At 52.7% G+C, this 25,332-nt stretch overlaps 3 protein-coding genes, 2 long non-coding RNA genes and 1 pseudogene across 9 annotated transcripts in view; 1 reads left to right on the top strand and 5 right to left on the bottom strand.

Annotated features, from left to right (window-relative positions):
* Positions 1–2,100: 2,100 nt before the first annotated feature.
* On the bottom strand, positions 2,101–3,033 carry LOC146436984 (mas-related G-protein coupled receptor member H-like). The gene has a single exon (XM_085063399.1). The coding sequence runs from the start codon at positions 3,031–3,033 to the stop codon at positions 2,101–2,103; it is 933 nt and encodes a 310-aa protein (XP_084919525.1).
* A 1,502-nt stretch (positions 3,034–4,535) lies between these two features.
* LOC146436983 (uncharacterized) lies at positions 4,536–4,930 on the bottom strand. Its single transcript, XR_014852796.1, has 2 exons — positions 4,657–4,930; positions 4,536–4,610 (listed from the first exon to the last, which is right to left on the bottom strand). It is a non-coding gene; the product is annotated as an uncharacterized LOC146436983 (long non-coding RNA).
* Positions 4,931–5,034: 104 nt separating this feature from the next.
* Positions 5,035–9,381, top strand: LOC146436981 (uncharacterized). Its single transcript, XR_014852793.1, has 2 exons — positions 5,035–5,753; positions 9,164–9,381. It is a non-coding gene; the product is annotated as an uncharacterized LOC146436981 (long non-coding RNA).
* Positions 5,720–7,724, bottom strand: LOC146436982 (mas-related G-protein coupled receptor member H-like). The gene is made up of 2 exons (XM_085063402.1): positions 7,654–7,724; positions 5,720–6,854 (listed from the first exon to the last, which is right to left on the bottom strand). The coding sequence occupies exon 2, from the start codon at positions 6,741–6,743 to the stop codon at positions 5,823–5,825; it is 921 nt and encodes a 306-aa protein (XP_084919528.1). The 5' UTR covers positions 6,744–6,854; positions 7,654–7,724; the 3' UTR covers positions 5,720–5,822.
* Positions 9,051–25,332, bottom strand: part of LOC146436962 (mas-related G-protein coupled receptor member X4-like) — a 149,860-nt gene continuing 133,578 nt past the window's right edge. For 3 of the 4 annotated variants that reach the window (XM_085063403.1, XM_085063406.1, XM_085063405.1), the window contains exon 2: positions 9,051–10,259. In XM_085063403.1, the coding sequence (XP_084919529.1) occupies positions 9,250–10,164 (915 nt within the window). In that variant the 5' untranslated portion in view covers positions 10,165–10,259 and the 3' untranslated portion in view covers positions 9,051–9,249. Of the gene's footprint in view, positions 10,260–10,505; positions 11,461–25,332 lie in introns of those variants that run through there. The other variant, XM_085063404.1, reaches the window with a different exon arrangement.
* LOC146436980 (mas-related G-protein coupled receptor member H-like) lies at positions 11,480–16,567 on the bottom strand (annotated as a pseudogene). Its single transcript, XR_014852786.1, has 2 exons — positions 16,492–16,567; positions 11,480–13,298 (listed from the first exon to the last, which is right to left on the bottom strand). The product of XR_014852786.1 is annotated as a mas-related G-protein coupled receptor member H-like (transcript).

The following is a 25,332-nucleotide window of genomic DNA, read 5'->3' as shown; positions in this document are numbered from 1 at the left end:
CTGGGCAGGCAGTGGGATGTGGCCCCTGGCTGTGGTCAGAGTGGATGGGGAATCAGTGCTTGGAGAATCCTGGGATGGACCATGCAACTCCTCAGCAGCCCCTTGCAGCAGGAAGGATTCAGTGGAGAGAAGTGAGATGTGCAGGGGAGGAGGGTGGTGGAAATGGTGAGGGTGGGAGAGGGAGGTGGGAGGGTTGGGATGTTCAGCAGGAGATGCAGAAGGGAAGCTCAGGGCAGAGGAGGGAGGAACTGGAGAGGACACTGCAGTCACTAGGACAGGGTGGCAGGAACAGAGCAGCTGCTGGAGGAGAGGCAGGTGGGGTAGGGAGGAAGGCAAACATTGCACTGACCTGTTGAGTGTGGGGCAGTAGCCGGCAAAGGGTGTCTGTCCAGATCAGTGGTGCTTCCTGGCACCTGTTGCTCCTTTTGTATCCCTATGGTAAAGTGGATCCTCCCAGGTCAGTAACGTGAAGAAGAACATCTGTCTCCTGTCCTGTTGCTCCCCAAGACTTGGTGGAGTCACAGGGGACTCAGAAATTGCATCTTTGGTTACGTCAGAGTTTCACTTCTTAGGGCTTATTCATCTTAGGATTTTTTTTTCTTTGTGTTTATTTTGCTAATGGCTTTTCATTTCCTCCTGATTAGAAACACTCCTTCCCTGCAGAATGTCCCATTCTTGGATTGCATTCCATATCCTGACGGTTTTCTCCCATTCCTCGTTTCTCTTCCCTGAGGGGTCATGTTCCCTCCAGCAGCAGAGGGATGCTGGTGGTGCTGGTGGCACTGGAATGCTGGGAGTGCTGGCATTTGGTGCTGGTGGCACTGGAATGTTGGGAGTGCTGGCATTTGGTGCTGGTGGCACTGGAATGCTGGGAGTGCTGGTAAGACAGCTGGGTGCTTGTCAGAGGCAACTCCCATTCTGGGAAGATCATCAGGATCATTGCCAACACCTCCCCTGGGCCCAAGAAAGCACAGCTGAGCCTAGAATTCCCATTTTCCATTTTGATGCAGGCTCACAAAGTGCAAGGAAAGACAGTAAAAAATTGTTTGCAACCAGGTTATTAACACTTAGAGCCCCCATTAATTACTACTAATGTCCTTAATGATGCAATGAAAGCTATTAGAGACCAGAGCTGGGGGTGCTGTGGTCTGCCTTCCACCTCTTCACCAGAGCTCATCCTGCTCCTCCTCCTCCTTAGTCTTGGGAGCACTTGTGGCTGTTTTTGCCTGATCCCACCCCTTTTGCCAGCAGGGACACCTTCTAATCACCCTGGTTGCTCCAAATGCGGTCTGACCTTGCCTGGAATGCTTGCCGGAATGGAGCAGCCACAGCATCTCTGGGAAACCTGTGCCATAACTCACCACCATCAAAGGGTAAGAATTTCTTTACCATATTGCATCTCTCCCTGCCCTCTGTCAGAGTGAAGCCATTCTCCCTTGTCCTGTCACTTCAGGCCCTTATCCAAAGTGCCTTTCCAGCTCTTGGAGCCCTTTTAAGCACTGGAAGGGGCTCTAAGGTCTCCCTGAAGTTTTTCTTTCTCAAGGCTGAACACCCCCAGCTCAGTGACCTGAGTGAAGCCACAGGGAGGTGGTGATGCCCTGTGGAGCCCGTTGTGACAAACACAGGTGTCACCCTGCTCCTGGAAGGGGGTGGCTGTGCTACAGATGACTGACTCCCACTCCCCTTGGAGCTGCACCATCTGAGCCTGCTTGGGGAGAAGCTGAAACAAGGGGAGAGAAAGAATTTCTGAAGGAAAAGAGTCCTTTGCCCCTAGCTCACAACGTTAAAAATAAAAGATATGAGACCATAGTGGGATGCAGGAACCAGGTGCCAGGGTGAGTTTTGGGATCACAGCAATGGGAGCACGATCCCTTTGGGGGAATAGTGTTTTAGGACCTGGGAGGGAGGAGGAAAGCCATGCTCCAATGTGCTCCCTGCAGAGCATCCCTCCCACATTGCCCATGGCAATGCCCCTGCTCCCTTCTCATGTGGGATTACACCACCACAGGAAGGGTGATGCTGTGGATATTTCTTAATCAGGTGACTCAAGGAAACCCTCAGCCAGTGTCTTGGGGTCCTTCAGCAGTGCAGTGGAAGGGATCAACAGGCTGGGGCTGCCGTGTCCATGGTGGCACCATTGCTGCTGGGAGTGTTTTCTTCTGGCTCCTCAAAAACCCTCTGGAGGGAGAGCCTTAGGGACCTCGTGGAGCAGTTCCTCCAACACCTTGCCACTGAGAAGTAGATGAAGGGTTTGATGCTGCTGTGGATGCAGGCGAGCAGGAAAACAACCTGGGAGGACGCGATGGTGTAGCCGAGCTGCTGCAGGAAATTGCAGAGGCTAAGGGGGAGAGCCAAGAGGAGGAAGAAGAGCACAGTGAGGAAGATAATGATGTCGAGCCTCTTGGGTTGCTGCTGCTGGGAGCCACGCTTGACCTTAATGAAGAGGATTGTACTGGAAATGACCATGGCTGGGGCAAAGAGGAAGAGGTTGAGGGCATACATGGAGATGAGAGACACCTGGCAGTGCTCGTGTTCCTGTGACTGGCACAGGGAAGTCACTGTGACAATGAAAGCGATGGAGAGGGTCCAGAGCAGGGCACACACCACCCATGACAGGCGCTGGGGGCGGTGGCAGCGGTACCAGAGCGGATGGAGGATGGATGTGCATCTCTCAGTGCTGATGGCTGTCAGCAGGTACACCCCCAGGTTGTAGGAGAACAGCAAGAGAGGAAAAAGTGCCCTCTGGAATATCAGGGGTGCGATAGTGGAGCAAGACAGTTCCTCTGTCAGGTAGAGAAGGGTGGAGGGGACTGTGAAGTGCAGGAAGGCGAAGTCAGAGAAGGCCAGGTTGGTGATGTAGAAGGTGGTGGGGTTCCTGTGGAGGAGGCAGAGGACAGCTCCGTTCCCAACCAGCCCACAGAGGCAGATGAGCAGCGTGACACTGTCTATGGCCACATCAGTGACATCTATCCAACAGGAATCGTCACCTTTGGTGGGTGAGGTAGGAGATGGTGACACAGTGCTCACCTCCATGGATGGATGCTGGACAAGCGGTGGGATGTGGCCCACGGATGGAAGACGTTGCTTAGAGAATCCCAGGATGGACCACACGGCTCCTCAGCAGCTCCCTGCTGGAGGAAGGATTCAGTAGAGAGAAATGAGATGTGCAGGGGAGGAGGGCAGTGGAAATAGTGGGGTGGGACAGGTAGGTGGAAAGGCTGGGATGTTCAGCAGGAGATGCAGAAGGGAAGCACAAGACAGAGGAGGGAGGAGCTGGGGAGGACACTGCAGTCACCGGGAGAGGGTGGCAGGAACAGAGCAGCTGCTGGAGGAGAGGCAGGTGGGGTAGGGAGGAAGGCAAACATTGCACTGACCTGTTGATTGTGGGGCAGCAGCAGGCAAAGGGTGTCTGTCCAGATCAGTGGTGCTTCCTGGCATCTCTTGCGCTTTTTTATATCAATATGCTAAAGTAGATCCTCCCAGGTCAGTAACATGAAGGAGAAAGTGCCAATATCCCTAGGAGATCCCCACTCCTGTCCCACTGTCTCCTGTCCGTGCTCTGTCTCAGTGTTGTTTCCCCAGAGTCGGTGGAGTCACAGGGGAGTCGGAAATTGCAAGTTTGGCTACGTCAAAGCTCCACTCCTACAGAGTCATTTGTCATGATTTTTTTCGGTTTTTTTCTCTAAGGAAGTGGCTTTTGCCAGAAGCTCTGCAAGCAGAATTTTGCAATTGGCTCCTCATTTCCTCCTGATTAGAAAGACTCCTTCCCTGTAGAATATCCCATTGTCCGACTGCCTTCCCTCTCGCTACAGGTTTCTACAATTCCTCATTTCTCTTCCCTGAGGAGTCATGGTTCTTCCAGCAGCAGAGGGGTGCTGGTGGTGCTGGTGGTGCTGGTGGTGCTGGTGGTGCTGGTGGCACTGGGAATGCTGGCAGTGCCGGAATGCTGGCAATGCTGGGGAGGCAGGTGGGTGCTTCTCAGAAGCATTTCCCATTCCGGGAAGAGCTCCGGGATTGTTGCAAAGCTTCCCTTAGGCACAAGGAAGCACAGCTGAGTGGTTTCGCTGTCCTATCCCAATCCCATCTTCATCCCTGCTCCCCTTCCCTACTGCCTCTCCCCATCCCATCCCATTCCTGCTCTCCATCCCCATCTACACCCCACTCTCCATCCTCACCCCATCCTCTCCCATCCCGCAGCTTTTCCGGCCTGCAGCCACTCCCCCTGTCTGAGTGAGGTCTTTCGGGCTCTGCTTCCCTCCAGTGGGAACATTTGGGATTGCCGGCATCCAGATCCCCTCCTACCGTGTCCTGACCCAGCCTTTCCCCCGTTCCTGCCCAGCTTCACCCGGGACTCCCAGCAGTGTCTCTGCTCCAGCTGGCCACAGTGTTCCCGGACCGGGGAGGGAGGAGGCAGACCCTATTTCCATGTGCTCCCTACAGAGCATCCCTCCCGCATGCCTCTGCTCCCTTCTCCTGCAGGATTACACCATGCAGTGTTCCAAATGACCGTTTGAAATCAATTAAAAAATCACCGGTTATGTTTTCGGTAAAAACAAGATTTAATACTAAGTGACAGAACGACAGAGTTCATTGGCCTGGTTCACCCAAACCTCCTTTTGTCCCGAGAAAGCACAGATGTGCCTGGTTCACCCAAACCTCCTTTTGTCCCGAGAAAGCACAGATGTGCCAAGAATTCCCATTTTTTCTTTCTAACGCAGGGTTACACCACCCAAGGGAAGGATAGCCAAGAGTTTCTTGCAGGCAGGTTAAAACCCTGTTGTAAAGTCTTACCACATATAGAGAAAAGGAAAGATCCATCTGTGGGTCAAGTGCACGTGAAGAATTCCTGCTTTCTAATGCTTTATACTGTGTTGGAAAGTTTATTTCAATGAATTTCTCTATCAGTGCTCAACCCCATCCCATCCCATCCCATCCCATCCCATCCCATCCCATCCCATCCCATCCCATCCCATCCCATCCCATCCCATCCCATCCTATCCCTATCCCAATCCCCAGCCCAGCCCAGCCCAGCCCAGCCCCAGCCCAATCCCCAGCCCAGCCGAGCCCATCACACAGGTTTTCTGACCTCTCCCTAGCTCTGAGCATGCCCTGTTGGGCTCTGCTGCTCTCCAGTGAGGACGTTTGGGATCAGCAGCATCCTGACCCTTCCTGACCCCTCCTGACTCCTCTGACACTCCCTGACTCCCCTGGGACCACCTTTCCCCCTGACAGCCCCACTGCTGCCCTGCTCCAGCTGGGACCAGGGAGATCTTTGCTGTGCCACTCAGAGAGCAGCTGGGAAGGGAATGCTGAGCCCCTGGGCCATCCTGCCCATGCCGGCTGTGCCGCTGCCATCCCAGCTCTGGGCACTCGGGATCATGTTTGCTGCAGGGAGCACAAGCCATGCCTGTGTCCCCTCCCTCCCTCCCTCCACCCCCATTCCCGGCTGGCAGCAGGAGCCAGAGGAAGGCAGCAAGCGCTGGCAGACAGGGTGAAGGCAGCTCAGGTTTCAGGATGGTGTTTATTGATATCAGACTGCAGTGGGATGCAGGAACCAGGTGCCAGGGGAATTTTGGGATCACAGCTGTGTTGGGAAATATCCCTTTGGGGGAATAGTGTTCTAGTTCCTGGGAGGGAGGATGAAGCCATGCTGCAATGTGCTCCCTGCAGAACATCTCTCCCACATGCCCCTGCTCACTTCTCCTGCAGGAATACAGTGTGGGAGGGAGATCCTGTGGATATTTCTTAATCAGGTCACTCAAGGAAACCCTCAGCCACTCTCCCAGGGTCCCTCAGCAGTGCAGTCAAAGGGATCAACAGGCTCAGACCACTCTGTCTGTGGTGGCGTCTTTTTTGTGGGCAGAGTTATCTTCCTGCTCCTCAAAAACTCTCTGGAGAGATTCCCTTAGAGACTCCATGGAGCAGTTCCTCCAACACCTCCCCACCAGGAAGTAGATAAAGGGTTTGCTGCTACTGTTGATGCAGTTGAGCAGGAGAACAACCTGGGAGGACACAACAATGTAGCCGAGCTGGTGCAGGAAGTTCCAGAGGGTGAGGAGGAGAGTGAAGAGCACAGTGAGGAAGATAACATTGTCGCGCCTCTTGAGTTGCTGCTGCTTGGAGCCACATTTGGCATTAATGAAGTCAATCAATCTGGAAATGATGCCAGGTACAGCTAAGAAGAGCAGGATGATGGTGAACATGGAGATGAGAGCCACCTGACAGGTCTCCGGCTCCTGTGACGGGCACAGGGAAGTCACTGTGGGAATGACAAAGAGGAGAGTGAAGAAAGCCCAGTATTGCACTTTGTTCATTATCCACACCAGTCGCCAGGAAAGGTGGCATTGGCAGCAGAGCAGGCAGAGCTTGGAGATGCCCATCACCATGCTGGTGTCTGTTAGCAGCCACAGCCCCCAGTAGTAGGAGACCATTGATGCCTGGAAAAGGAAGCTCAGGTACACCAGGGGCATGATAGTGGAGCAGGACACATCCTCCACCAGGAAAAGCAAAATAGAAGGTACTGCGAAGAGGAGGAAGAGGAAATCGGCGACAGCCAGATCAAGAATGTCTGAATTACTGATTTTCAGTCTGAGGAGCCAGAGGACAGCCCCATTCCCAGCCAGCCCACAAAGGCAGATGAGCAGTGTGACACTGTGTATGGCCATGTTGGTGACATCTATCTCACATTGATCATCTCCTTCAGTGAGTGAGGCGGGAGGTGGGGTGATGGTGCTCTCCTCCATGGATGGATGCTGGGCAGGCAGTGGGATGAGGTCCCTGGCTGTGGTCAGAGTGGATGGGGAGTCAGTACTTGGAGAATCCCGGGATGGACCATGTGGCTCCTCAGCAGCTCCCTGCAGCAGGAAGGATTCAGTGGAGAGAAGTGAGATGTGAAGGGGAGGAGGACAGTGGAAATAGTGGGGTGGGAGAGGGAGGTGGGAGGGTAGGGATGTTCAGCAGAATGATAAAGAACACAGAGGATAAAATTTTTCATCTTTCCTGAAGCTGTTGAAAGACCAGCTAGCCAAAAAGATAAAAGTATATAAGAGTGGACAAGAGAATGGCAAAAGTGTGGACAGAGAATGACAAATGTGACTGGAACTTGTGCAGAAACAGATAAGGATGCCTGTAGTGGTTTTGGGACATGTTCTGTGACAAGAAGCAACAGCACATGGCCAAAGGAAAAGTTTAAGGCAAGGTCACCTTTAATATTGAAGCATTCAGTGAATACAACCACCAGGGACCTCACTTAATGAACCTGCAGGACAATTAAAGGAGTCCCAGGAGCAGGTGGATGCATGGAAAATAGTTCTAGGAAAGTGATGTTTTTGTATTAGAAAAGAATTGCATTTTTATGACTTTGAATGATTATAATGGATAAAAGCCCTGTTGAAAAGTGTCACCACACACAGCAAAAGGAGAGATCCTTCTGTATGACCTGCACAGATAAAAAATTCCTGCTTCCTAACGTGTTCCATTGCCTTCGAATTTTTTTTACATCTGATTTCAAATCAAGATCCGGCAGGGAAGTGCAGGGCAGAGGAGGGAGGAGCTGGGGAGGACATTGCAGTCACGGGGAGAGGGTGGCAGGAACAGAGCAGCTGCTGGAGGAGAGGCAGGTGGGGTAGGGAGGAAGTCAAACATTGCACTGACCTGTTGAGTGTGGGTCAGCAGCAGGCAAAGGGTGTCTGTCCAGATCAGTGGTGCTTCCTGACATCTCTTGCTGCTTTGGGATCCATATGGTAAAGTGGATCCTCCCAGGTCAGTAACATGCAGGACAAAGTGCCCAGATCCCCAGGAGATCCCCACTCCTGCGTTGCCAGCTCCTCTCTGTGCCCTGTCCCACTGGTCCTCCCCAAGACTTGGTGGAGTCACAGGGGAGTCAGAATCAGTTTAAAAACTTTGGCTACATCAGAGTTTCATAGACTCAGGGCTACTGATCTTTATTTTTTGGTTTTTTGCTATAAAGCAAATGTCCATTGTCTTTGTGAATGGCTCCTCATTCCTCCTCGTTAGAAACACTCCTTCCCTGCAGAATGTCCCGTTCTCTAACTGTGTTCTCTCTCCCAACAGCTTTACACCATTCCTTGTTTCTCTTCCCTGAGGGATCGTATTTCCTCCAGCAGCAGAGGGATGCTGGTGCTGCTGGTGGCACTGGAATGCTGGCAGTGCTGGTGAGGCAGCTGGGTGCTTCTCAGAAACAACTCCCTTTCTGGGAAGAGCTCCGGGGTCGTTGCCAAAACCTCTCTTAGGCCTAGGGAAGTACATCTGAGCTGTGACCTGTCCTATCCCCATCCTCCTGTTCCATCCTAATTCCAGCTCTGAATTCATGGTCCTTAACCCTATCGTGTCCTCATCCCAGCACACCATCTTGATGTCAACCCACTCGCCACGCCACTCCATCCCATCCCATCCCATCCCATCCCATCCCATCCCATCCCATCCCATCCCATCCCATCCCATCTCATCCCACAGTTTTCCCAGCTGCTTCCTGGCTCTAAGCACAACTTGTTGGGCTCTACTGCTCTCCAGTGAGGACATTTGGGATCGGCAGCATTCAGACCCTTCCTGATCCCTCCTGACCCCTTGGACACTCCCTGACTCCCCTGGGACCACCTTCCCCATGACAGCCCCACTGCTGCCCTGCTCCAGCTGGGACCAGGGAGATCTTTGCTGTGCCACTCAGAGAGCAGCTGGGAAGGGAATGCTGAGCCCCTGGGCCATCCTGCCCATGCCGGCTGTGCCGCTGCCATCCCAGCTCTGGGCACTCGGGATCATGTTTGCTGCAGGGAGCACAAGCCATGCCTGTGTCCCCTCCCTCCCTCCCTCCACCCCCATTCCTGGCTGGCAGCAGGAGCCAGAGGAAGGCAGCAAGCGCTGGCAGACGGGGTGAAGGCTGCTTAGGTTTCAGGATGCTATTTATTGATATCAGACTGCAGTGCGATGCAGAACCAGGTGCCAGGGGATTTTGGAATCACAGCCGTGTTGGGAAATATCCCTTTGGGGGAATAGTGTTCTAGGATCTGGGAGGGAGGAGGAAAGCCATGCTCCAATGTGCTCCCTGCAGAACATCCCTCCCACATGCCCCTGCTCATTTCTCCTGCAGGAATACAGTGTGGGAGGGAGATCCTGTGGATATTTCTTAATCAGGAATTTTTATCAGGAATTTTAATCATGAATATTAATCAAGGAAACCCTCAGCCACTGTCCCAGGGTCCCTCAGCAGTGCAGTCAAAGGGATCAACAGGCTTAGACCACTGTGTCTGTGGTGGTGTCTTTTTTGTGGGCAGAGTTATCTTCCTGCTCCTCAAAAACTCTCTGGAGAGATTCCCTTAGAGACTCCATGGAGCAGTTCCTCCAACACCTCCCCACCAGGAAGTAGATGAAGGGTTTGCTGGTGCTGTTGATGCTGGTGAGCAGGAAAACAACCTGGGAGGATTCAACAGTGTAGCTGAGGTGCTGCAGGCAATTGAAGAGCATGATGAGGAGAGTGAAGAGCACAATGAGGACGATAACGATGTCGTGCTTCTCGGGTTGCTGCTGCTTGGAGCCACATTTGGCCTTAATGATGCCGATCAATTTGTAAATGGTGTCGGGTACAGCAAAGAGAAGCAGGATGATGGTGATCATGGAGATGAGAGCCCCCTGACAGTACTCCTGCTTGTCTGATGGGCACAGGGAAGTCACTGTGGAAATCACTGTGTAGAGAATGACGAAGGCCCAGTAATGGAGACTGTCCACCACCCACACCAGGCGCTCGGGAAGGCGGCAGCAGAGCAGGCACAGCTTATACCTGTCCATCGCCATGGTGAAGGCTGTCAGCTGACACAGCCCCCAGTAGCAGGGGACCCTAGACACCTGGAAAAGTAAGTTCACGTACACCAGAGGCATGATAGTAGAGCAGGACGCTTCCTCCACCAGGAAGAGTAGGGCAGTGGTGACTGAGAAGAGGAGGAAGAAGAAGTCGATGACAGCCAGGTCAAAGATGCTGGCATTACTGAATTTCAGTCTGAGGAGCCAGATGACAGCCCCATTCCCAGCCAGCCCACAAAGGCTGATGAGCAGTGTGACACTGTGTATGGCCACGTTGGTGCCATCTGTATCACAGGGATTGTCTCCTTCAGTGGGTGAGGCAGGAGCTGAGGACATGGTGCTCAACTCCATGGATGGACACTGGGCAGGCAGTGGGATGTGGCCCACGGATGGAAAGTGGTGCTTTGAGAATTCCGAGATGGACCACGTGGCTCCTCAGCAGCTCCCTGCAGGAGGAAGGATTCAGTGGAGAGAAGTGAGATGTGCAGGGGAGGAGGGAAGTGAAAACAGTGGGGTGGGAGAGGGAGGTGGGAAAGTTGGGATGTTTTGCAGGACGTGTGGAAGGGAAGCTCAGGGCAGAGGAGGGAGGATCTGGGGAGGACACTGCAGTCACTGGGAGAGGGTGGCAGGAACAGAGCAGCTGCTGGAGGAGAGGCAGGTGGGGTAGGGAGGAAGGCAAACATTGCACTGACCTGTTGATTGTGGGGCAGCAGCAGGCAAAGGGTGTCTGTCCAGGTCAGTGGTGCTTCCTGGTACCTCTTAGTTCTTTAAGGCTCTTTTTATATCAATATGCTAAAGTAGATCCTCCTAGGTCAGTAACATGAAGGAGAAAGTGCCGATATCCCTAGGAGATCCCCACTCCTGTCCCACTGTCTCCTCTCCATGCCCTGTCCCAGTGTTGTTTCCCCAGAGTCGGTGGAGTCACAGGGGAGTCAGAAATTGCAAGTTTGGCTACGTCAAAGCTCCACTCCTATGGAGCCATTTGTCATTACTTTTTTTGTTTAATTTTCCTCTAAGGAAGTGGCTTTTGCCAGAAGCTCTGCAAGCAGAATTTTGTGATTGGCTCCTCATTTCCTCCTGATTAGAAAGACTCTTTCCCTGTAGAGTATCCCATTGTCTGACTGCCTTTCCTCTCCTTGTTTCTCTTCCCTGAGGAGTCATGGTTCTTCCAGAAGCAGTGGGATGCTGTTGGCACTGGGAATGCTGGCAGTGCTGGGGAGGCAGCTGGCTGCTTCTCAGAAACAACTCCCTTTCTGGGAAGAGCTCCGGGATCGTTTCCAAAACCTCCCCTTGACCCAAGGAAGCATAGGTGAGCTGCTTCACCGTTCTATCCCAATCCCATCTTCATCCTGACTCCACTTTCCTGCTGCCTGTCCAAGTCCATCCCATCCCTGCCCTCCATCCTGATTTCCACCCCACTCTCCATCCTCACCCCATCCTCTCCTGTTCCGCCGGTTTTCCGGCCTGCAGCCACTCCGCCTGTCCGAGTGAGGTCTGTCGGGCTCTGCTTCCCTCCAGTGGGAACATTTGGGATTGCCGGCATCCAGATCCCCTCCGACCGTGTCCTGACCCAGCCTGACTGCCTCTGACAGTTCAGACACCCCCGGGGCCACCTTTCCCCCGCTCCTGTGTCGCTCCTGCCCTGCTCCGCCCAGCAGTGGGGACTCCCAGCAGTGTTTCTGCTCCAGCTGGCCACAGCGTTCCAAGACCCGGGAGGGAGGAGGCAAACTCTACTTCCATGTGCTCCCTACAGAGCATCCCTCCCCCATGTTCCTGCTCCATTCTTCTGCAGGATTACACCGTGCAGTGTTCCAAATGAGTGTTAGAGACCTCTTAAAAAATCACTGGTTATGTTTTCAGTAAAAGCCAGATTTAATATTAAGTGACAGCAGGACAGAATTCATTGGCTTGGTGCACTCTATGACTTACTATACAATTACAGAACACCAAGGGAAAAAATCCCTAGAAACAAAATCTAGTCAATGGAACCAGAAACAGGGCACACGTATGGACACAAACAGAAGATAATGAGTGCAAGGTTCCTGTGAAAAATTCCTTTCAGACACATGGAAATGCTAGCTCTGGGTGCTTTTACATCTTCTCATTGGGAAGGGGTTGGGTGTTGAGGAATGGAGAGACTGCCCAGGATCTGTTGGCATTCAGGAACCCTCTGAGTGCAGCAAATGAGAGAGTTCCTGGCTTGGAGAGGCCCCGCTGAGAGGGAGGTTCTGGTTAGTGCTGCTGGGGCCCAGGAGAGCTCCAAGGGTCTCCTTTTGCACTGCTGTTTATAGAGCCCCAAGAGATGGGCTTTAGTCACAACAAGGTTTCATGCTGGCCACACTTCAGGTCAGCAGCTTTCTTTGGGAGTGTGAGGACAGGGATGTTGTGTCATTCAGGGAAGAAAAATAATTTCCTAGGCTGTTTTTCTAAAAACTCAGGAGCTCAGAATGCTGTGTCCATGGTGGCATCATTACTGCTGGGTGTGTTTTCTTCTGGGTCAGTAAAGACCCTCTGGAGGGAGTCACTCAGGGACCCCATGGAGCAGTGCCAACAGCAGTTCCCCAACAAGAAGTAGATGAAGGGTTTGATGCTGCTGGTGATACAGGCGAGCAGGAAAACCACCTGGGTGGCCATAATGCTGTAGCTGAGCTGCTGCAGGAAATTACAGAGGCTGATGGACAGACTGAAGAGCACAGTGAGGAAGATAACCATGTTGAGCCTCTTGGGTTTCTGCTGCTGGGAGCCACACTTGGCCTTAATGAAGAAGATTGTGTGGGAAATGAGCATGGAGGCGCACAGAGGAAGAGGCTGAGGGCATACATGGAGATGAGAGCCCACTGGCAGTGCCCATGTGCCTGAAACAGGCACAGGGAAGTTACTGTGACAAGGACAGCGATGGCAGTGATGGTGAGAGCTGCAAGCAGGACGTTCTCTACCTGCGACTGGCACTGGCAGCCAAGGCAGCAGAACCAGAGTGGGCAGAAGGTGGAAATGCACCTCTCGATGCTGATGGCTGTCAGCAGGTACAGCCTCACATTGTAGGAGAACAGGGACAGCAGGAAAAGCAACCTCAGGTACATCATGGGTACGGTAGCAGAGCAGGACACGTCCTCCAGCAGGGAGAGCAGGGTGGAGGGGACGATGAAAAGGAGGAAAAGGAAATCCACAAAGGCCAGAATGAGTATGGCAATGGTGATGCAGTTCCTGTGGATGTGGAATCCAAGGAGCCAGATGACAGCCCCATTCCCAGCCAGCCCACAGAGGCAGATGGGCAGTGTGACACTGAGTATGGCCATGCTGGTGACATCCACCTGACATGGATTGATTCCTTCAGTGGGTGAGGCGGGAGGTGGGGACATGATGTTCAACTCCATGGATGGACACTGGGCAGGTGATGGGATGTGGTCGCTGGCTGTGGTCAGAGTGGATGGGGAGTCAGTGCTTGGAGAATCCTGGGATGGACCATGCAGCTCCTCAGCAGCTCCCTGCAGTGGGAAGGATTCAGTGGAGAGAAGTGAGATGTGCAGGGGAGGAGGGTGGTGTGGGAGAGGGAGGTGGGAGGGTTGGGATGTTTAGCAGGCAATATGGAAGGGAAGCTCAGGGCAGAGGAGGGAGGATCTGGGGAGGACACTGCAGTCACTGGGAGAGGATGGCAGGAACAGAGCAGCTGCTGGAGGAGAGGCAGGTGGGGTAGGGAGGAAGGCAAACATTGCACTGACCTGTTGATTGTGGGGCAGCAGCAGGCAAAGGGTGTCTGTCCGGATCAATTGTGCTTCCTGGTACCTGTTGCTCCTTTTGGATCCATATCCTAATGCAGATCCTCCCAGGTCAGTAACATGCAGGACAAAGTGCCCAGATCCCCAGAAGATCCCTGCTCCTGTCTTGCCAGCTCCTGTCTGTGCCCTGTCCCAGTGTTCCTCCCCAAGACTTGATGGAGTCACAGGGGAGTCAGAAATTGCAACTTTGGCTAAATCAGAGCTCCAGTTCCTCTGGGTCCTTTATCTTGATTTTTTTTTTTTCTGCAAAGGAAGTGGTTTTGGTCGAAAGCTGGAAATGCACAATTTTGCAAATAGCTCCTCTTTGCCTCCTTATTAGAAACACTCCTTCCCTGCAGAATGTCCAATTCTCCATCTGCTTTCCTTCTCCCAACAGCTTTCCACCATTCCTTGTTTCTCTTCCCTGAGGGGTCATGTTCCGTCCAGCAGCAGACGGATGCTGGTGGCACTGGAATGCTGGCAGTGCTGAGGAGGCAGCTGGGTGCTTCTCAGAAGCAACTCCCATTCTGGGAACAGCATCAGGATCATTGCCAAAACCTCCCCTGGGCCCATGGAAGTACAGCTGAGCTGCTTCCCATGCCATGCCATGCCATGCCATGCCATGCCATCCCATCCCATCCCATCCCATCCTGCAGCTTTCCCAGCCGCTCCCTGGCTCCAAGTGTGACCTGTAAGACTCTGCTGCCCTACAGGGGGACATTTGGGATCGGCAGGATCCAGACCCACTGATCTCCTCCAGACCCCTTCAGATACCTCTGAGAACCTCCAGAGCCCCGCCAGGGTTGCTTTTTCCCCCCAACAGCTGCCCACCTGTACTGCTCCACCCAGGACCCTGGGCAGTGTCTCTGCTTCTCCCAGCCATTCATGCCCTTATATCCTAAAATGAGCAATTCAGCAAAGGCACAACACTTTACAGCATTTAACTGAACTTATAACTCATGACTTGACCTTCTTCACAGGCCTAACTCACTCAGATATCTCAGGTACTTAATCACCTGAGAGAGCAGCATTTCTCCCTCTGTTGGTTTTGCTTGGGCTGGTTTTGGGTAGTGGGGGAGCCACAAAGATAGTGATGGCTATATAACTTGGGTCCAAGTTACAAGATGCTTATATAGCTTGAGTTATAAAATATCAGTATAACCTGAGTCATAACTTTCTATACTAATGTCACCTGAATTGTAACTTTCTATACAATGTAATGGCTATATAGTTAACTAGTTGCTTAATGCTGAAGAGACAAAAAAAAAACCAAAAAAAATCAACAAAACAAAACCAAAATACCCCCCAAATTAAAACAAACAAACAAACAAAACCCAAAAAAAAACCCCACCAAAAAAACGCCCCAAAAAACTCACCAGGTAGACAGTTTCATAAATGGACAAGTATAATATTAAAAATAGACATGCATACCTATATTGGAAAGCAGCAGGATGTACTAATGAAATATTGGCAAACTTTTTAAAGCCATTTAACCACAAAATACAGAATTTAGACTGGTTAGAACCAGAAAGACCAAAGAACACCATAACTGCACATGCTCAGAAGACTAAGTTGAAAAGTTCAGATGGGAAGACCCTGAGCCTTCATTGAAGAAAACCCCCAAGACCACTGAAATTAGGGAGGTGCAAGAGCAGTACAGAAACACTAGTTATAACCATGAAATAATGTAAATTAGTTCTGGCATGCATAGGATGATAATGACATAGTAACATTAAGCAATACTTACTGTATAAATAAACCACAGCACCTGACAAGGGTGGGTGAGTTAGGTGGAAAGGTCCCCCTCACCTCCAGCACTGCAATAAACAAACACCTGCTCTATAAACACCAGTTGATGGGGTTTTATTTCTAGCCTGTCTTTTCAGGCATCAATGGCTTCTGTGAGAAGCTGCTGGAAGATTCCACCATGTCCAGCAGAACCAATCCCTGATGGCTCTGAAGATGGTGGACATGCTGCTGGCCAAGCCTGGGGCCATTAGAGATGATGCTAATGCCTCTGTGATAACATATGGATGGACGCTGGGCAGGCAGTGGGATGTGAGTCTCAGCTGTGGTCAGAGTGGATGGGGAGTCAGTGCTTGGAGAATCCTGGGATGGGCCATGCAGGTCCTCAGCAGCTCCCTGCAGCAGGAAGGATTTGGTGGAGAGAAGTGAGATATTCAGGGGAGGGGGGCAGTGGAAATAGTGGGGTGGGAGAGGGAGGTGGGAGGTTTGGAATGTTCATCAGATGAATGATAAAGAGCACAGAGAATAAAAATTTTCAGTTCCCTGAAGCTGCTGAAAGACCAGCTGGCCAAAAATATAAAAGTATGTAAACGTGTGGACAGAAAAAAATAAATGTGGGTGGAACCAGTGGAGAAACAGATAAGGAGGCCTCCAGTGCTTTTGGGGCAATTCTGTACCAAGAAGCAACAGCATATGGCCAAAGGAAAAGTTCATGGCAAGGTCACCTTTAATATTGCATGATTCAGTGAATACAACCACCAGGGACCCTCTCTTAATGAACCTGCAGGAGCATTAAAGGACTTCCAGTAGGAGGTGAATGCATGGAGAATAGTTCTAAGACAGTGATGTTTATGTATTAGAAAAGAAACACGTTTTTAAGACATTGAATGATTATAATGGATAAAAGCCCTGTTGAAAAGTCTCACCACACACAGGAAAAGGAGAGATCCTTCAGTATGACCTACACAGATAAAGAAGTACCACTTGCTAACGTGTTCCACTGTGTTAAAAAGATTTTTCCATCTGATTTCAATATCAAGATACAGAAGGGAAGCTCAGGGCAGAGGAGGGAGGAGCTGGGGAGGACACTACAGTCACTGGGAGAGGGTGGCAGGAACAGAGCAGCTGCTGGAGGAGAGGCAGGTGGGGTAGGGAGGAAGGAAAACATTGCACTGACCTGTTGAGTGTGGGGCAGCAGCAGGCAAAGGGTGTCTGTCCAGATCAGTGGTGCTTCCTGGCATCTCTTGCTTTTTTTAGATCCGTCTCCTAAAGTGGACCGTCCCAGGTCAGTAACATGCAGGACAAAGTGCCCAGATCCCCAGGAGATCCCTGCTCTTGTCTTGTCAGCTCTACTCTGTTCTCTGTCCCACTGGTCCTCCCCAAGACTTGGTGGTGTCACAGGGGAGTCAGAATCAGTTTAACATCTTTGGCTACATCAGAGTTTCATAGCCTCCGGGCTACCTATCTTGATTTTTTCTTTTTTTTTTTGACCATAAAGCAAGTGGCCTTTGTCTTTGTGAATGGCTCCTCATTTCTCATTAGAAACACTCCTTCCCTGCAGAATGTCCCATTCTCTAACTGCCTCCCCCCTCCTAACAGCTTTACACCATTCCTTGTTTCTCTTCCTTGAGGGGTCATGTTCCCTCCAGCAGCAGAGGGATGCTGGTGGTGCTGGTGGCACTGGAATGGGCAGTGCTGGCACTCCTGTGGAGGCAACTCACCATCCTTATATCTGACCCCCTCGGCATGGCATGTCATGCTGTTCCGTCTCCTCCTGCAGGTTTCCCAGCCTCTCCCTGGCTCTGAGCACAACCTGTAGCTCTGCTGCTCTCTAGTGAGGACATTTGGGATCGGCAGCATCCACACCCTTCCTGACCCCTCCAGACTCCCCCGAGGCCACCTTCCCCCCTAACAGCCCCACTGCTGCCCTGCTCCAGCCGGGACCAGGGAGATCTTTGCTGTGCCACTCAGAGAGCAGCTGGGAAGGGAATGCTGAGCCCCTGGGCCATCCTGCCCATGCCGGCTGTGCCGCTGCCATCCCAGCTCTGGGCACTCGGGATCATGTTTGCTGCAGGGAGCACAAGCCATGCCTGTGTCCCCTCCCTCCCTCCCTCCACCCCCATTCCCGGCTGGCAGCAGGAGCCAGAGGAAGGCAGCAAGCGCTGGCAGATGGGGTGAAGGCAGCTCAGGGTTCATGATGCTGTTTATTGATATCAAACTGCAGTGCGATGCAGGAACCAGGTGCCAGGGGATTTTTGGGATCACAGCCATGTGGGGCACAATCCCTTTGGGGGAATAGTGTTCTAGAACCTGGGAGGGAGGAGGAAAGCCATGTTCCAATGTGCTCCCTGCAGAGCATTCCTCCCACATCACCGATGGCAATTCCCTGCTCGCTTCTCCTGCAGGATTACACTGTGGGAGGGAGATCCTGTGGATATTTAATAATCAGGTGACTCAAGGAAACCCTCAGCCTCTGTGCTGGGGTCCTTCACTAGTGCAGGGGAAGGGATCAACAGGCTCAGAGTGCTGTGTCCATGGTGGCATCATTGCTGCAGGCAGTGTTTTCTTCTGGCTCCTCAAAGACTCTCTGGAGGGAGAGCTGGAGGGACCTCGTGGAGCAGTTCCTCCAACACCTTGCCGCCAAGAAGTAGATTAAGGGTTTGCTGGTGCTGTGGATGCAGGTGAGCAGGCAAAGAACAGGGAAAGGGAAAAGTGTGAATCTGATCCAGAGCAGGAAAATGTAGAGGCTGGAGGGGAGACCGGAGAGCACAGTGAGGAAGATAACGATGTCAAGCCTCTTGCATTGCTGCTGCTGAGAGCCACACATGACCTTAATGAAGAGGATTGTGCTGGAAATGACCATGGGTGAAGCAGAGAGGAGAAGGTGTAGGAATAGCAGGACATTGATTAGGACCATGTAGCTCTTATCGTTATCAAACTGGAACACTGAAGTCAGCATGGGAATGAGAGTGATGGAGATGGCCACGAGCATGATACTCAGCACCATCGACCGGTTCTGGGGATGGTGACATTGGCACCAGAGAGGGCAGAAGGTGGACCTGCACCTGCTGAAGCTTATGGCTGTCAGCAGGTACAGCCCGAGATTGTAGAAAAACAGCAACAGCTCAACAATCAATACTGGGTAAATCATGGGAGGGGAGCAGACCATAATGTCCCGCAAGAAGAGCAGGATGGAGAGCACCATGAGGAAGAGGAAGATGGAATCAGTGATGGCCATGTGGAAGATGTAGACAGTGATGGGCTTCCTGGGGATGAAAAATCTGAGGAAGCAGAGAACAGCACTGTTCCCGACCAGCCCACAGACGCCGATGACCAGTGTGACGGCTCCAATGGCCTTGTTGGTGACATCTGCCCCACACAGATACTTTCCTTTGGTGGGTGAGGCAAGAGATGGGAACATGGTGCTCACCTCCATGGATGGATGCTGGGCAGGCAGTGGGATGTGTCCCCTGGCTGTGGTCAGAGTGGATGGGAAGTCAGTGCTTGGAGAATCCCAGGATGGACCATGGAGCTCCTCAGCAGCTCCCTGCAGCAGGAAGGATTCAGTGGAGAGCAGTGAGATGTGCAGGGGAGGAGGGTGGTGGAAATTATGAGGGTGGGAGAGGGAAGGTTGGGATGTTCGGCAGGAGATGTGGAAGGGAAGCTCAGGGCAGAGGAGGGAGGAGCTGGGGAGGACACTACAGTCACTGGGAGAGGGTGGCAGGAACAGAGCAGCTGCTGGAGGAGAGGCAGGTGGGGTAGGGAGGAAGGAAAACATTGCACTGACCTGTTGAGTGTGGGGCAGCAGCAGGCAAAGGGTGTCTGTCCAGATCAGTGTCGCTTCCTGGTACCTCTTAGTCCTTTTGTATCCCTATGGTAAAGTGGATCCTCCCAGGTCAGTAACACGAAGGAGAACATCTATCTCCTGTCCTGTTGTTCCCCAAGTTTCGGTGGGGCCACAGGGGACTCAGAAAATGCGTCTTTGCCTATGTCAGAGTTTCACTTCCTTGGGATTATTTATCTTGGTTCCCACTCCCTCCCCTCCCCCCCAAAGTAAGTGGCTTTTATCAAAAGCTGCAAATGAAGAATTTTGCTAATGGCTCTTCATTTCCTCCTCATTAGAAACACTCCTTCCCTGCAGAATGACTCATTCTTTGATTGCATTCTGTCTCCCTACAGGTTTCTACCATTACTCGTTTCTTGTCCCTGAGGGGTCATGGTCCCTCCAGCAGCAGAGGGATGCTGGTAGTGCTGGTGGCACTGGAATGCTGGCAGTGCTGGTGAGGGAGCTGGATGCTTATCAGAGGCAACTCCCATTCTGGGAAGAGCATCAGGATTATTCCCAAACCTCCCCTGGGCCCAAAGGAGAACCCTCTGAGACAATAATTCCCTGTCGGCGTGTGATTGGGGGACTCAGTCTGGTTCATGCAAAGTCTCCTTTATTGCACACAAAACATCATGGTTTTATACTGTTACAGAGTATAACTTCAGCCATTACATGTTTTGCTTTCTTAATGTCAGAGATGATTGCCTTCATCATTCCCAATCCCTCCTGCTAATCACCTAAACAATCTTGCCTCTTGCAATCGGCCTCAGCCCTTGCCAGGGGCGATTCAGTTTATCTCTCTCGATATCCCACATTAACTGATAACAAAAGACTTCTGCAGCTGCTGCACCTCGCAGCCAACACCCAAACTCTCACAATTCCCATTTTTCCATTGTAATATAGTCTCTAGCAGCCCAAGGGAAGAACACTGAAATGTTGCTTGCAGACAGGATATCAGCACTTAGAACCCACATTATTAATGCTAATGTCCTTAATGATGCAATTACAGCTATTAGATAGAAGACTTTGTAGTGCTGTCATCCCCACCTAGGAACTTCACCAGCTGCTTCTCCACCACCTCCTCCACCAAATCCCCATCCATCTTCACCACTTCATCCTCCAACACATCCAAATCCAACACTTCCTCCACCACAGCCACCACCACAGCCTCCTCCTCCTTTGCCACCTCCTCCTCTTCCCCCTCCTCAACTTCAGCCATCTCCTCCACCTCCTCCACATCCTCCGCTTTGCTCCTTCACTCCTTCTTCTCCACCAGCAACTCCACCTCCTCTTCCTCCTCCTCCACATCCTCCTCATATCCCTTCTCCAGCCCCACTTCCACCTCCAATAGGTCCAGTACCTCCACCACCTCCACCTCTACCTCCTCCACCTCCACCTCCTCCTCCTCAAATTCCTCCGCCTCCTCCTCCTCTACCTCAAGCACCATCAGCCCCTCCTATTCTACTTACACGATCTCCACTTCCATCCACACCTTCACCCCTTCCACCTCCACCTCCTCCTCATCGCCATCCACCTCACTGCCTCCACAGCATCTACTCCATCTCCACCTCCTCCAGCACCTCCACATCCTACTCGAACTCCTCCAACTCCACCTCCTGCAACTCCTTCTAATCCACCTCCTCCTCCATGTTTTTTTTTGTTTTTTTTTTGTTTTTTTTTGTTTTTTTTGTTTTTTTTTGTTTTTTTTTTTGTTTTTTTTTGTTTTTTTTTACTCCTTCACACCCTCCTCCTCTATTTCCCCCTCCTCCACTACCACCCCCACCTCCACCTCCACCACATTCACGTACACCACGTCCAATTAGGCCTCCACCGCCTCCACCTCCTCCACCTCTGCCTCCAATTCCTCCACCTCTGCCTCCAACTCCTACAACTTTTCCTCCTCCACCTCCAACTCACCCTCCTCCACATCCCCCACCTCCACGCCCTCCACCTCCACCCTCTCCTCCACCAACCTGCTTCACCTCCAGCTCTACCTCCTCCACATCCACCACCACCTCCATGTCCTTCTCCACCTCCACCACTGCCTCCACCCCAGACTCCTCCTCCATCTCCACCAGCTAAACCTCCGCCTCCTCCACCTCCACCTCCTTTAACTCCTGGAGGAGGAGATGGTGGAGTAGGAGGACATTTAGGTGAAGGACGAGGGGGATGACAAGGTGGTGGCGGTGGATGAGAAGGATGCGGAGGTGTAGGAGGTGGAAGAGGAGAAGAAGGAAGTGTAAGTGGTGGAGGCAGAGGTTTAGGTGGAGGAGGTAGGCACAGAGGAGGAGATGGAGATGGGGGTGGAGCCGGAAGAGGTGGAGGTCATGGAGGAGGTGGAGGTGGATGTGGAGATGGAAGTAGGGGAGATGAAGGTGGAGATGAAGGTAGAGGTGGAGGTGTAAACTCCAGCTCCCCATCGACCTCCACATCCCCCACCTCCTCCACCTCTTCCAACTTCTTTTCCAACACCACCACCTCCTCCACCTCCTTTCACTTGTCCTCCTCTTCCACCACCTCCTTCCTTTCTCCACCTCCACCTCCTCTGCCTATACCTCCTCCTCTACATCCAGCTCCTTCACCTCCTGCTCCACATGAACCTGCTACACATCCACCTCCACCGCCTCCACCTCCTCCACCTCCATCTACAATTCCTCGACCTCCACTTTGTCCACCTCCTTCTACTCCTCCTCCTCCTTCTCCTCCTCCACATCCTCCACCTCCACCATCACCACCTCCACCACCTCTACCACACAAAACTCCTCCAACTCCAAATTCTCCACGTCATCCTAAGTCACCTCCACCTCCACCAAGTCCACCTTATAGACCTCTGCCTCCTCCTCCAGATTCATTTCTTCAAACTCCACCTGTTCCTCCACATTCTCCATCTCCTCCTCTGCCTAGTCCTCCTTAACCTCCTAGTCTTTCTCCACCTCCTCCACCTTCACCTCCTCCACCTCCATCTGCACCACCTCTACCACCTATACCTCATCCACTGCCAAATCCACCTCCATCTCCTCCAGTTAAATCTCCTCCTCCTCCTCCTCCACATCCACATCCACCACCTCCACCTCCTCCACCTTCACGTTGTCCACCTCCACCTTCTCTACTAGTTAATCTCCTCCAACTACAAATGCACTACCACCTAACCCACCCCCACCTCCTCCACTTCCACCTCAAACTCCATCTTCTTCACCTCCACCTGCAGTTCCACATGAAACTCCATCTCTTCCACATCATCCACCTCTACCACATCCATGTCCACCACTCCAACTTAACCACTTCCAGCTCCAAATTCTCCACCTCCACCTTCTCCACCTTCTCCATCTCCTCCTTTGCCTACTCCTACTCCACCTTCTCCACCTTCACATCCTCCACCTCCACCACCTAAACCTCCCCCACCACCAAATCTACCGCCACCTCTCCCACTTCCTCCACCAGGTGGAGGTGGAGCAGATGGAGGTTGAGGTGGTGGAGGTGGAGCTAGAGGTGGAGGTGTTGGTGGTGGAGGTGGAATAGGTGGTGGAGGTGGAGGAGGTGAATGTAGAGAAAGTGGAGGAGCTGGAAGTGGAGAAAAAGGAGGAGGTGGAGGTGTTTGAGGTGGAGGTGGTGGAGGAATTGCAGGTGGAGTAAGGGGAGGAGGAGGAGAATGTGGAGGTGGAGGAGATAGAGGAGGTTGATGTAGAGGTGGTGGTGGAGGAGGAGGTGGAGGTATTGGAGGTGGTCGATTTTGTGGAGGTTGTGGTGGAGGAGGAGGAGGATGAGGCAGAAGAGAAGGAGGAGGATGAAGATGAGGACGTGGAGGTGGTGGAGGTTGATGTAGAGGAGGAGGTGGAAGAGGTGGAGGAGGAAGAGGTGAAGGTGGAGGTGTATATGAAGGAGCTGGTGGTAGAGGAGGTGGAGGAGGACGAGGTGGTGGTAGTGGAGGTGGAGGATGTGGATAAGGTGGAGGTGCACGTGCAGGAGGTGCAGGAGGTGGGAGGTGGAGGAGGTTAAGATAGAGTTGGAGGAGACGGAGGGAGTGGAGGTGGAGATGGATTTGGAGGAGGTGGAGTTTGAAATGGAGGAGATAGTAGTGGAGGTGGAGGTGAATGTGGAGGAGGGGCAGGTGAAGGAGGTGGAGGTTGTGGAGGTGGAGAAGGAGGAGAAGGAGTTACCTCATCCACCTCCACTTCCTCCAACTCCACCTCCAATGCCACATCCACCTCCTCCTACTCCACATCCAGTTACACTTCCACCTCCTCTTGCTCCACCTCCACCTCCTCTTGCTCCACATCCACCTCAACCTTGTCCTCCTCTGCCTCTTCCTCCAAATGCACCTCCTCTTCTACCTTCACCTCCTTCTCCACCAACTTGACTTCCTCACTTCCACCTCTACCTCCTCCAAATCCACCTTCACCACTTCTACTACCTGAACCTCCTGCACCTCTAACTCCACCTCTATGGCCCTCACCTCTACCTACTCCACCTCCACCTCCTCCACCTTCTTTTCCAACACCTCCACCGCCTCCGCCTCCTCCTCCAATTCCTCCACCTCTACCTCCACTGCCTCCACCTGCTCCTACAATTCCTCCACCTCCTCCACCTCCTTCTACTCCTCCTCCTCCACCTCCATCTTCATAACCTCCACCACCAAAACCTCACACTCCACATTCACCTCCTCTACCTCCACCTCCTCCACCATCTCTACCACCCAAACATCCTCCACCTCCTTCTCCACCTCCACCAACTCCAACTTTAACACCGCCGCCTCCACCTCCATGTTCGCCTCCTCTGCCTACCCCTCCTCCACCTCCACCTCATCCTCCTCTGCCTACTCCACCTTCACATCCTCCACCTCCACCTTAACCACCTCTATCACCCAGACCCCCTCCACCGACAAATCCACCTCCACCTCCTCCAATTCTGTCTCCTCCACCTCCACCACCACCACCACCTCCACTTCCACCACCTCCACGTCCTTGTCTTTGTCCTCCTCCTCATCCTCCACTTTGTCCTCTTCCTCCTCCACCACCACCTCCACCACCTCGAGCACCTTCACCACCTCCACCTCCTCTACCTCCCTCACCTCCAGCACCACCACCTCCTCCATCTCCTCCTCTCCCACCTTCTGCACCTCCACCTCCTCCACATCTACCTCCACTGCCACCTCCTCCACCTAAACCTCCATCTCCTGCACCTCCACCTTCACTTCCAGCTCCACCTCTTCAAATTCCACCTCCTCCTTCACCTCCACCTCCACATACGATACATCCACCTCCTCCACCTCCACATCAACCTAAACCTCCTCCTCTTCCACCTGCTCCTAATTCTCCAGGAGGTAAAGGAGGTAGAGGTGGAGGAGGTGGAGGACGTTGAAGTGGAGGTAGAGGTGGAGTTGGATGTGTAGGTGAAGGAGCTGGAAGTGGAGGAAGTGGAGGGGGAGGTCGAGGGGGAGGTGACTGAGGTGGAGGTGGTGGAGTAAGGGGAGGAGGAGGAAAAGAACGTGGATGTGGAGGGGGATGAGAGGAGGTCAAGGAGGAGGAGGAGGTAAATGTGGAGGTGTAGGAGGTGGAGGTAGAGGTGAAGGAGCCGAAGTGGAGGAAGTGGAGGTGTTTGAGGTGGAGGTAGTGGAGATGGAGCAGGTGGAGTAAGGGAAGGAGGAGGATGAAAACGTGGAAGTGCAGGAGAAAGAGGAGGTTGAGATAGAGGTGGAGAAGGAGGAGAAGAAGGTAAAGGAGAAGCAGGTGGTGGAGGTGGAGCAGATGAAGGTTGAGGTGGTGGAGGAGGTGGAAGTGCAGGTGGAAGAGGAGGTGGAGGTATTGGAGGTGGTCAATTTTGTGGAGCTTGTGCTAGAGGAGGATGAGGATGAGGCGGAGGAGAAGGAGGAGGATGAAGACAAGGATGTGGAGGAGGTGGAGGTGATGGAGGGGGAGGAGGAGGAGCTGGAAATGGAGGTGGAGGCAGTGGAGGTGGTGGAGGTGGAAGAGGTGAATGTGGAAGTGCAGGAGGTGGACTGCCCACACCTCAGCCCGGAAGTTGAGTGAACAGCCACACCTGCTGGATCTGAGCATCAGGCATGCATCTGACAGCAGGAGACTTGGCAGGAGGAGAGGGCACTGGCTGGCCATGACCTACCCTGCACCAAGCAACAAAGCAGGGACACTGGCCCCTCCAGCTGAGCTGCTGTGTGTTCTGTCCGCCTACCTGGAA

Source organism: Lichenostomus cassidix, chromosome 5 (assembly GCF_008360975.1).
Source record: "Lichenostomus cassidix isolate B80296 chromosome 5, HeHo_3.0, whole genome shotgun sequence".
Classification (NCBI taxonomy): Eukaryota; Metazoa; Chordata; class Aves; order Passeriformes; family Meliphagidae; genus Lichenostomus; species Lichenostomus cassidix.
Note: the sequence above shows the minus strand (reverse complement) of the source record. Positions and strands in the feature narration are given on the sequence as shown.